The following is a 12,683-nucleotide window of genomic DNA, read 5'->3' as shown; positions in this document are numbered from 1 at the left end:
TGTTGGGCCAAAGGGCCAGTTTCCACGTTGTAGAGAATCTCATCTAATCTAAACTTTATCCCACCTGGAAGCATGTCAAGCATGAGATACATGGTAGCTTTCAAAATAGGTACAGACATAGGCCATTCAACCTTTCTAACCTATTCTGCCATTCAATATGCTCATAGCTGATCATTCAAGTCCGTACCCTGTTCTTTTATTTTGCCCCATAACATTTAATCCCCTTACTCAAGAGCTATATCGCCTTCCTGCAAACATCCTGTGATTTGGCCTCAGTCACATTCTATGTCAGGGTGTTCCACAGGCTGACCACTCTCTGGGAGAAGCATTGCTGCTGAATACTTTCTGGTGCAATCTAATATCTGTGTGTACCATTGTGAGCTCGAATAAGCACTTGTTGGATTCTACAATCCTCTATAGTCCACACCCAGCACGTAATGTTACAGGTGATAATGGAAGGATTGCTGCATCAAATCTGTTGGAGGCAAAATCACATCAATCCCAAAACAGGAAGTGACAGAGCAGAGAAGTGCAGCTCTCCCTCCATCCCAAAAGAGGGAGAGACCAAGATGGAGCTGAAAAAGTGGCATGGAAATGCTGCCAGAAATCAGACATAATTATAAGACATATTGGTTAAGGGCATGTTAGTTCAGGAAAGCCACCACAGATGTATTACGGGCAAATTCAGCTTAACTTGCTGGATTCTTTGTCAAGGCAACACACAGTGTTGATAAGGGATATGCAGCTAAAAGTGGTGAACATCTGCTTCCAAAATACAGCCAACAGAGTCCACTGCAGAGGCTTTTCAGCAACATTAGTGTTTGTGGGACAAAGGAAACATTAGCAACATGGGTATGGAATTGGTTGAGACACAGGAAACACAGTGCAGAGGCAAGCAGTTATTCATTTGCGGCCAGTACCAAGGGAAGGAGTCGCAATCCGTGCTGAAGTATAACAAAATGATCAAAATGTATCTACCTGAAAGAGAGAGCATGGAATTGTCCAAAGCTTGCTGGCAGTTTGAGAGATTGGAAAGGATACAAACAAACACAGCAAAGAAATATTGGTAGATTAATAGGAAGGGATAAATTTCTAGAAGCATCAGAAATGTTTCTATAGATGGTTAAAAAGGAAAGGAGTTAACAAAGTGAACGTTGATCTTTTGGAAAGTGAGGCTGGGGAAAGAAGGAGGTGGGAAGGGAATTGGACAATCATTTTGCCTTCAACAAAAGCAGCAATTGGTGGAGGAACTCAGCAGGTCTGGCAGCATCTGTGGAGGGAAAGCAGAGTTAACATTTTGAGTCCATTGACTCTTCTTCAGAATTAATAGTAGCGAGGAGAAGGTCGTATGTAAATGCTGGTCTTCATTGCAGGGAGAAACGTTAGATCCCAGAAATAGTCGCAAATCAGGAAATGGCAGGGAGGGAGGAAATAAAGATATTTCCAATCACCAAATGTTTGGAACTGTGGACTGAAAATCCCCAGGATCCAGATGGACACCATTCTCCGGGTCAAATAGAAGTGAGGTAGTTGGCACATTGGCTCTCATTTACCAACATTCCCTTGATTCAGACACAGTTCCATTAGACTGGAATATAATAACTGCAATGTTTACATTGAATCCCTACAGTGTGGAATCAGGCCATTCAGCCTGAGTCCACACAGACCCTCTGAAGAGAATCCCATCTATACCCACCCCCGTACCCTAACCTGGTAACCTTCCATTTTCTGTGGCTAATCCACTGAGACACTATGGGGCAATTCAGCACAGCCAATCCACCCGAACCTGCACATCATTGGACTGTGGACGGAAACTGGAGCATCCGGAGGAAACCCACACAGACACAGGGAGAATGTGCAAATCCCGCAGAGTCAGTAACCGGGGGATGGAATTAAACCCAAGTCCCTGGCACTGTGAGGCAGCAGTGCTGACCACTGAGGCACCGTGCTACCCTTTATTCAAGAAGGGAGATGGAAAGCAGAAAGCTAGAGGAGATTTAGATGATCATCTGTCATCCACAAACTGGTGAAAACTACCATGAAAGATGCCACTGCGAAGTGTTCTGAAACATCCCAGGTAGTCAGGCAGAGAGAACATGGTTTGGGGAATGGAAAAGCATATTTCGCAAAATGATTGAATTTCTTTTAAGAACGGACGTGTGTGCTGTGGATATCGGGAAATTGTTCATTGTACTGTCCTGCAATCTCAAGAATATGTTTTAATAATCTGCCACAATCGAGGTTTATTAAAGGAATTAAATACTCACGGTGCAAGTGTAATGTATTAGCAAGGATAAACGTTTGGCTGGCCAACAGAAACAGAGTGAATGCATTAATGGGTCTTTCTCTGGATGGAAAGATGTAACAAGTGGTATGCTGCTGGGAGGACAACTTCCTCATTTATAGAAATGACTCAAGATGGAAAGACGGAAGGTTTAGTGACTAGATTTGCTGACAATATAACGACAGGCAGGAAGGTCGGGTGACAAAGATTTGAGGAGGCTATAAATGTAAATAAGCAAAAGGGAAGAAATGTGAACTTGTCCCCTCTGAAAGAAGCATAAAGAATGCATCGTAGTGCTTCTGTGGTGAGATGGAGCAGAGCTCTGACACACAGAGAGACGTGGGTGTCCGAGTGCATAAATTATAGAAGGGCAATATTGCAAGTACAACAAATAATCAGGGAAAATCTTAGAATATTACTGTTTAGGGAACTGAATACAAAAATAGGGAGGTTACAGTTCAGTTATACAGGAGACCGGAATAGAGTCATATAGATCTGCTGCTCAGAAAGAGACCCTTCAGCCCATCACATCCCTGGTGGAACCACACACCCAGTGATAAACAACCACCATTCTAATTCCTTTTCTCATCCCATTTCCAATACCTGGCCCATAACTTTGTACAGTTTGGCATCACAAGTGCACCCCTCAATACTGGTGGGGGTTTCTGCCTCTCTGTCTCACAGGCAGCGATTTTGAGATTCCCACCACCCTCATGTTTTGCTCACATCCCCTCGAAACCTTTTGTCCCTGATGTCATCAGAGAAAATGTCGGACAAGCTGGGTCAGTGTCCACTGAGGTTCAGAACAATCCGAGGCTACATGATTGAAACACATAAAGTTCACAGGGATTCAGGATGGATGTGGAGAGGGTAGTATTTCCTCCTGGGGGAGAATTCAGAACTTGGGAGGTCATTGTTTCAAACTGAATCGTTGACCCTTTAACTTAGAGATAAGGAGTTTGTTTTTCTCTCAATGGGATTGTTCACCTTTGAAACTGGCTTCCTCATACAGTTGCCAAAACGTAGAAACCTGGAATATAGCAAGAGGAGTAGGCTTTTCGGCCCTTCAATCCTGCTCTGCTATCCCTTAAGATCATGGCTGATCATCCAACTCAGTCCGCGGTTCCTGCTTTCTCCCCCATAGCCTTTGATCCCTAAGCACTCTATCTAACACCTTCTTGAAAGCATCAAACATTTTGGAAGCAGAGTTTTGAAATATTTTTAAGTAGAGTTGGATCAGCGCTTGATAAACAAGGGGGTGGGTGTCGGGTTAATTGGGGATTGGACAGGAATGTGGTGTTAAGGTTCCTGTCAGATGCACTGTGATCCTATGAAGGAGTCGGAGAGTCTACTCCTGCTCCTAACCTATCTGCTGCCTGCCCCTATGTGTGCATATAATGGGGACAGCCAGGGCTCTCTTCCAGGACCTGTGGCTTTCCTGACGAATATCAGTGACACAGACCTGAATGTACGAGACACAGTTTCAACTTTTGTGGACTCCAGTGCCAGGATGCCCTTCCTGAGGTGTGGGGCCCAAAACGTTAAATTTCATCAGCCATTTCCTGGACCACTCTCCTGAACCGTTTAAATCTTTCTGCAGCCTCCCCACCTCCTCAGAACTACCTGCCTGTCCGCCTTTGTATCATCGGCGAACTTCACCAGAATGCCCCCAGTCCCTTCATCCAGATCAATTATACATAAAGTGAACAGCTGCTGCCCCAACACTGAACCCTGCGGGACACCACTTGTCACCAGCTGCCATCCCAACTCTCTGCCTTCTGTCAGACAGCCAAACCCCAATCCATTCACATAGCTCACCACGAACACCATGGGCCTTCACCTTACTCAGCAGCCTCCTGTAAGGCACCTTATCAAAGGCCTTTTGCAAGTCTATAGACAACATACACTGGGTTTGTTTGCCCGAAACGTCGATTTTACTGCTCCTCAGATGCTGCCGGAACTGCTGTGCTTTTCCAGCACCACTAATCCAGAATCTGGTTTCCAGCACCTGCAGTCATTGTTTTTATCTACTGGGTTTCCCTGGTCTAACCTACTTGTTACCTCTTCAAAGATTTCTAACAGGGTTGTCAGGCACAACCTCCCCTTACTAAATCCAAAGTTAAAAATCACACAACACCAGGTTATAGTCCAACAGGTTTAACTGGAAGCACACTAGCTTTCAGAGCGCCGTTCCTTCATCACCTGATTGAACACTATCACCTGATGAAGGAGCAACGCTCCGAAAGCTAGCGCTTCCAATTAAACCTGTTGGACTATAACCTGGTGTTGTAATTTTGAAGTTTGTACACCACAACCCAACACCAGCATCTCCAAATTATGATTACTAAACCCATGCTCACTTGTTCTAATCCAACCTTGCACTTCCAAGAATTTAGAAATCTAATCCTTAACGATGGATTCTAGATTTTTACAAGCAACCGAGATTAGGTTAATCGGCCTATAATTTTCCATCTTTTGGCTTGATCCTTTCTTGAACAAGGGGGTTACAACAGCAATTTTCCAACTATATTCAGGGGTAACCCTCAGGATTTGATCGTGACAGGTACAGAGTGCCAAGCTGCTGTAGGTCAGTATCAAATGGTCAGCTGTCCTCTCCCTGGCCTGAACGGTGTTATATGTTCCTACTCACCTGTCTGCCCAACTCAGGACTGTACCCTCTATTCACTTGTATAATCCTTCTGAAGTTACATTGTAAATAGTCTGTTCAGTTGTCTAATGGAATTACTCATTTGGGCAAAACTCAAGCTCACTAACTTCACTTGTTCATTTTAGCTCCATTCATTTGTGCAAAACTCTTGTGCCCAGATTTGTCACTGCCTCACTTTTCCCCTTTTCTCTCGGTCTCTCTCTGACCACATTATGTGTATGTCTCTGACTGTGTGTGTGTGTGTCTCTTTCTGACCGTGTCTGTCTGTCTCTGACTGTGCATGTCTCTGTCTGTCTCTCTGACTGTGAATTACTGTGTGAGTCTGACTCCCTCGCTGTCTGACTGTGTCTGTGTGCATGTCTGTCTGTCTCTCTGACTCTGCCGTTCTCTGCATCTCTCTCTGACTCAGAGTGTGTGTGTGTGTGTGTGTGTGTGTGTGTCTCTCTCTCTCTCTGACTGGGTGTGTCTGTCTCTCTGTCTGTGTTTGACAGCACCAACTGCTGCCTCACTGTTAACCACCCAGTTCAGGGCTCAAGCAATGAAGCTCAGAGAGGAAGGGCAAGGGTACAAACAGACTTTATTGAACAATTCCCTCCTGTACGGAACACGAGTACAGAAGATTGGCGCACAACATTAAAAACAGGAGCGGGAGGGTCACAGAGCAAGCCCTCTCCAGCGAAGGCATAGGGATGTGAAAATGGGCACTGACCTGGTCCAGAAACAGACAGTTTGGGGGGGATGGGCCCACAGCGTTGACTGGACAGGCCGGGAGGGAGAGGGGCTGGTGTTTCTGCACCCTCAGTTTGGGGAGGGGGGGCTCCTTCTCACACGAAGGTGATCCTGGTCCTGGCCTGGTTCACCTGCCAGACGTTCAGCTCCTCGTACTCCTCCAGGGCAGCTTCCACCTGGGCCGGGGTGAATCCCTTGGAAACGCACCGCTGCTCCGCCTCTGAGTATTTGACCACCCGCGCTGTCGAGTTGCCCAGCATCTCCCGGATGGTGGCGTAGATCACATCGGCAGGCCGCTGCGCCCTGAAACCATACACACACGTACGCACGGGACTCATCAGCTACACTGTGATTACCATTGTGCAGGAAGGCAGCACTACTGAGGGGCACTTGAGAACCATCTTTTACTCGGCAGCTCCTCACCCCAAGGCACTTCCCTCACCTCAGGCCGCACCGTTAACAATCTCAGAATAAAGATTCATTTGTGCTGCTGAAGATTGAATATGTCTCTTCAATCAGGCCCATCAAATCCTCCAGAGAGCACCCCATCCAGACCCACACCCTCCCTCCCTGTCCCTGTAAACTCGGGGACAATTCCCAACTGCCAATACACCCGGATCTGCACACCCCGGGACACGACAGGCAATTTAGTGTGATCCCCGTTCCCGCGGAAACACCCGACCTCACTCACCCCCTTGCACCCCCCCAGCCCTGAACCGAAATGCCCACCTGGTGGCCTGGCCCTTGTCTCCGAGCAGAGAATCCTTCGACATCTCCATCAGCCTCATGGCTTCGTTCACGTCTTCCTTCTCCACTGTGTCGACCAGACGAAGCCGGGCCTGGGGGAGGGGGGGACACAGGGACATGGTCAGAGGGAGCGAGGGGAATGGGGAACAACACCGTCAGAGGGAGCGCGGTGGGGGGGGGGGAACAACACCGTCAGAGGGAGCGAGGAGGGGAACAACACCGTCAGAGGGAGCGAAGGAGAGAACAACACCGTCAGAGGGAGCGAGGGGGGGAACAACACGTCAGAGGGAGCGAGGGGGGGAACAACACTGTCAGACGGAGTGAGGGGGGGGGAACAACACCGTCAGAGGGAGCGAGGGGGGGAACAACACCGTCAGAGGGAGCGAGGGGGGGGAACAACACCGTCAGAGGGAGCGAGGGGGGGAACAACACCGTCAGAGGGAGCGAGGGGGGGAACAACACCGTCAGAGGGAGCGAGGGGGGGAACAACACCGACAAAGGGAGCGAAGGGGGGAACAACACCGTCAGAGGGAGCGAGGGGGGGAACAACACCGTCAGAGGGAGCGAGGGGGGGAACAACACCGTCAGAGGGAGCGAGGGGGGGAACAACACCGTCAGAGGGAGCGAGGAGGGGAACAACACCGTCAGAGGGAGCGAGGGGGGGGAGCAACACCGTCAGAGGGAGCGAGGGGGGGGAGCAACACCGTCAGAGGGAGCGAGGGGGGGAACAACACCGTCAGAGGGAGCGAGGGGGGGAACAACACCGTCAGAGGGAGCGAGGGGGGGAACAACACCGTCAGAGGGAGCGAGGAGGGGAACAACACCGTCAGATGGGGGGGGGGGCACGAAGACAGTAGGAGGGAGCGGGGGGGGAGCGCCATCAGAGGGTGGGGGGGGAGACGACATCGTCAGAGGGAGCAAGGGGTGGGGGGAAACGACACCATCAAATGGGGGGGGGGGAGAGAGGAGGACACTGTCGGAAGGAGGGAGAAGACACTGTTTGGGGGGGGGGGGGGGGGGGGGGAGCGACACCATCCGAGGGTGGGGGGGTGGGGAAGCGACGCCATCAGAGGGAGTAAGGGGGGAATGACACCATCAGAGGGAGCGACAGGGGGAACGACACAGTCAGAGGCAGCGAGGGGGGGGGGGTGACACCAGGAGAGGCAGCAAACAGGGAAGGGCAACGCTATCAGAGGGAGTGATGGGGGGGGGAAACGGCACCATCAGAGGGAGCGGGGGGGGGGGAAATGACACTGCCAGGAGGAACGAGTGGGGAGATCGACACCGTCAGATGGAGGGAGGGGGGAGATTGACACCGTCAGAGGGGATGAAGGGAGTGGAACGATACCATCAGAGGGAGCAAGGGAGGGGGGAAACAACACCATGAGAGGGAGCGGGGGCAACACCGTCAGAGGGAATGAGGTGGGGGGGGGGAATGGCTCCGTCAGAGGGAATGAGGGGAGGGGGGATGACACTGTCAGAGGTGGGGGCGGGGGGGACGACAGTGTCAGAGGGAGCGAGGGGGGGAAACGACACTGTCAGAGTGAGGTGTGGGGGAAACGACACCGTGAGAGGGAGCAAGGGGGGAAATGATGCTGTCAGAGGGAGCGAGGGGAGGGGGGACGACGCAGTCAGAGGGAGCAAGGGGGGGAAACAACACCGTCAGAGTCGGGGGAAAATGACGGCGTCAGTGGGAGCGAGGGGTGGGGGGGGTGGGGAACAGATGCCGTCAGAGGGAGCGAGGAGGGTGGGGGGAACGATGGCGTCAGAGGGAGGGACGGAGCGGGGGGAACAACACCATCAGAGGGAGCGAGGAAGGCAAAATGGGAACAGGAGATATACGCAGCAAAAAAAAGGTGAAGGATAATCCAGAGAGATTCTACACATGCACTGAGAGCAAGCGAGCCACTAGAGGGGGAGTCAGGCCCCTTAGGGATCAAAGAGGTCACCGTTGTATTGACCTCAGGAGACAGGAGAGATTTTAAGTGAAAGTGTGCTGACTTGGGAAACATATCATCATTTCTTCAGCATCGCTGGGGCAACACCCTCCCTAAGGGCAGTGTGTGGGAAGCCTCACATTCCTAGGATTGTAACAGATCAAGAAGACAGCTCACCTCCACCTTCCCAATGTACAATTCAGCACAGGGAGTAAAACCCTGCCCAGCCAGTGATGCTCACTGTCCAGCAGTGGGTGAAAAAGGATGAGAAACCATGGGCAAAATGATTGTGCTCTGAACAGTTGCTGTTTTGTGAGATTGATGCACGGGGAAAGCGTACAGACCCCTGACAAAGCAGCGTGTGCCCCTGTAACTCCGGAAGTGCTTATATTGCAGTAGATCTGAAGCATACTACCTGCACTAACAGCACTTTGCAGTTCCAGGAGCCAGCTTCCCATAACGTCCTCCAACCACCATCCATCGCCGTGACTCCCCTGGGAAACTCGCTCAACTCAACCGAGACAGAAAGAAACCTCCAACATCCACCAGCGCCTTCTCCCAGGATGATAGACTGCATCTTGGACATTGTATCCATTGGTCAGGGAGCCCTGCCCCACAGCGTTACTCCCCGGGATAGCACAGAGCACCAGGGAGCCCTGTCCCCATAGCATTATCCTCCGGGATAGCACAGAGGACCAGGGAGCCCTGTCCCCATAGCATTATCCTCCGGGATAGCACAGAACACCAGGGAGCCCTGTCCCCATAGCATTATCCCCCGGGATAGCACAGAGCACCAGGGAGCCCTGTCCCCATAGCATTATCCCCCGGGATAGCACAGAGGACCAGGGAGCCCTGTCCCCATAGCATTATCCTCCGGGATAGCACAGAGCACCAGGGAGCCCTGTCCCCATAGCATTATCCCCCGGGATAGCACAGAGCACCAGGGAGCCCTGTCCCCATAGCATTATCCCCCGGGATAGCACAGAGGACCAGGGAGCCCTGTCCCCATAGCATTATCCTCCGGGATAGCACAGAGCACCAGGGAGCCCTGTCCCCATAGCATTATCCCCCGGGATAGCACAGAGCACCAGGGAGCCCTGCCCCCATAGCATTATCCCCCGGGATAGCACAGAGGACCAGGGAGCCCTGTCCCCATAGCATTATCCTCCGGGATAGCACAGAGCACCAGGGAGCCCTGTCCCCATAGCATTATCCCCCGGGATAGCACAGAGGACCAGGGAGCCCTGCCCCCATAGCATTATCCTCCGGGATAGCACAGAGCACCAGGGAGCCCTGCCCCCATAGCATTATCCTCCGGGATAGCACAGAGCACCAGTGAGCCCTGTCCCCATAGATTTATCCTCCGGGTTAGCACAGAGCACCAGTGAGCCCTGCCCCACAGCGTTACTCCCCGGGATAGCCCAGAGTAGCAGGGTGCCCTGACCCAACAATGTTACTCCCTGGGATAGCACAGAGCACCTGGGAGCCCTGACCCAACAACGTTACTCCCCGGGATAGCACAGAGCACCAGGGAGCCCTGACCCAACAACGTTACTCCCTGGGATAGCACAGAGCACCAGGGTGCCCTGTCCCAACAATGTTACTCCCTGGGATAGGAGAGCACCAGGGAGCCCTGACCCAACAACGTTACTCCCTGGGATAGCACAGAGCACCAGGGAGCCCTGACCCAACAACGTTACTCCCTGGGATAGCACAGAGCACCAGAGAGCCCTGTCCCAACAATGTTACTCCCTGGGATAGCACAGAGTACCTGGGAGCCCTATCCCTACAGCGTTACTCCCCAGGGTAGCACAGAGCACCAGGGAGCCCTGTCCCAACAATGTTACTCCCTGGGATAGCACAGAGCACCAGGGAGCCCTATTCCTACAGCGTTACTCCCCAGGGTAGCACAGAGCACCAGGGAGCCCTGTCCCAACAATGTTACTCCCTGGGATAGCACACAGTACCTGGGAGCCCTGTCCCTACAGCGTTACTCCCCGTGATAGCACAGAGTATCAGTGGAGCCCTGAACCAGTGGCATAGAGCACCGAGGGAGTATGAAATGGGTGGGTGGGTGCAAGGAGAGAATAATTCCAAAGAGGGTGGATCTGGGTCGAAGGGGTCCACAGAGGTGGGAGAGTCAATGAACTGCAGCCCCACACTGGTCACTGGTATGATGCTGTCTCAAATTGGTACTAAACCATTAAGCAGATTCAGCTGAGCAGTGCTCCAAGTGCCCCAGTGCAAGAGGTACCCAGTCACACTCCCTGCACTGTCAGCACTTTAGCACTGGGACAGCCCCAACGCTGATGGGAAGGGTTCGCTTTTCCACCCATACAGAGAACATCTGAATGTCTGCACCCTTGGTTCTGCAGACCTTACACCAGAACCGTCTGGTTTTGATGTTTGGAAACCGTGCTGATCTGGAGAGAGCCACCCCCCTGACTGGGCCAACGCCAGTCAGATTTCCCAGAGACCCACCCCTCCACCAAGACAGCCCACAGGGGGAGAAAAACCACAAGGAGGAGCAGAGGGTCAGTGCCCTGCGGCCAGTGGCTGGATTGGTCTGGGGACTCCAGCGATCTCACTCACCAGAGCAGTGGAGAGACGCAGGACAGACAGCAGGGTCCGGGCAGAGGTGAACGTCATGTCCTTGTTGACCCGTGACTCCTTCCTCATCTCCACGTAAGCAGCGGTGATGTAATCCGCCAGCGACTCCGGGATCATCGGCTGCTTCTTCTTGCACAGCGTTATATAGCGCCTGAGGGAGAGGCATACACAACGTGTAAAATTCAGGACGGAGACAGATGGGGGGGAGGGAGAGAGAGATGGGGGGGGGGGTGGTGAGAGAGAGACAGGGGGTAGAGAGAGATGTGGAGAGACAGAGAGAGAGAGAGAGAGATGGAGAGAGTGACGGAGAGGGGTGGAGAGAGAGAGAGAGAGAGAGATGGAGAGGCTGCAAGAGACAGAGACACACGGGAGCGAGTGGAGGCTGGAGAGAGAGGAAGAGACCAGCATCATTGACTTGATAGAGCCATGCAAGTTTTGATAAGCATAGATAGAGTGGACAGCCTTTTCCCAGGGCGACAATATCTACCACATAATTGCAAGGTGATTGGAGGACGGTTTAGGGGAGATGTCAGAGGTAGGTTCTTTATTCAGACAGTGGTGGGTGTGTGGAACATACTGCCAGCCATGGGGGTAGAGTCAGAGACATCAGGAACATTTAAACAATTCTTGGATGTGTGTGTGGAAGATCGTGCAATGTAGGTTAGCCTGATCTTAGAGTGGGATAAAAATCCGGCACAGCATCGAGGGCCGAAGGGCCAGTACTGTCGATCGGACCAGGTTTAAAGATCAGAAAGTGGAATCATTTGCTGTGACATTACGTCTTGATGATGATATTCTGTCTCTCTTATCAACCTTGGTCACCTGATGCTTTCTTATAATGCTAGTACGCTCTCGGCCAATGCTGAGACAGAGAGTCACCGTACCTCATCAGCTTCATGTCCAGGGGCTGGAACTGCGAGGGAGGCTGCTTGCTGTGCTGGTGGACGTAGGTGATGTGCTGGGCCAGCCTAGAGGTGGGAGAGACACAGAGCGGGTCACTCACACACACACAGACAGAAACACGATACACTGGAGCGACACAGCGAGACTGAGGCAGTCCCACCGTCCAGGCCAGGCTGCGCCCCACCCTGAGGAAACGCCCTTGCTGTCAATGGGTACGGCCATCTCCCACATCTCCTTTGAAACAAACCCATCACAGAGTCATAGCGACGTACAGCATGGAAACAGACCCTTCAGCCCAACGTGTCCATGCTGACCAAATAACCAACCTACCTTTCAGAGTTCATAAGGAGATTGACGACCTCTTAAAACAAGTTCGTAATCCCCTGATTACTCCCAGTAGGGGGTGATCGGAGGACAGCACAGATGGATGTGCCAGTGGTGCAGGAGAAAGGCTTTGGGACCCGATCGGAGGGTATTGCAGATGGAGTAGCTCAGTCTGAAAAGAACCGTCACAGTCGAGAGGAAGCCAGGTGGTTTCAAAACAGAGTGACCCAAGGTCAACAAAGGATTAGGGGACGCAAATCCAATTACAGTAAAAGCAAAGGAAAACTGGTACAGAATCACTACAGTGCGGACGCAGGCCATTCGGCCCATCCAGTCGCACTGAATCTCAGACCCACCCACCTAGCTGAGATCTGTAAACCCTGCATTTTCCAATGGTTAACCCACCTAGCCTGCACATCCCTGGACACAATGGATAATTTAGAACGGCCAACCCAACCTAACCTTTGGACTGTGGGAGGAA

The 12,683-nt window shown here is 52.0% G+C and overlaps 1 protein-coding gene across 1 annotated transcript in view; it reads right to left on the bottom strand.

The window, feature by feature from the left end:
- Positions 1-5,512: 5,512 nt before the first annotated feature.
- The window catches only part of mcm7 (minichromosome maintenance complex component 7), a 28,407-nt gene continuing 21,236 nt past the window's right edge, over positions 5,513-12,683 (bottom strand). Inside the window, exons 13-16 of the mRNA XM_060854459.1 lie at positions 11,860-11,943; positions 10,958-11,126; positions 6,411-6,520; positions 5,513-5,984 (exon numbers count right to left, since the gene is read on the bottom strand). Of these exons, the coding sequence (XP_060710442.1) occupies positions 5,777-5,984; positions 6,411-6,520; positions 10,958-11,126; positions 11,860-11,943 (571 nt within the window). The 3' untranslated portion in view covers positions 5,513-5,776. The remainder of the gene's footprint in view (positions 5,985-6,410; positions 6,521-10,957; positions 11,127-11,859; positions 11,944-12,683) is intronic.

The sequence above is a fragment of the Hemiscyllium ocellatum genome, chromosome 44 (assembly GCF_020745735.1).
Source record: "Hemiscyllium ocellatum isolate sHemOce1 chromosome 44, sHemOce1.pat.X.cur, whole genome shotgun sequence".
In the NCBI taxonomy this organism is placed as follows: Eukaryota; Metazoa; Chordata; class Chondrichthyes; order Orectolobiformes; family Hemiscylliidae; genus Hemiscyllium; species Hemiscyllium ocellatum.
The sequence above is the reverse complement of the archived record's forward strand: the minus strand, read 5'-3'. Positions and strand labels throughout refer to the sequence as shown.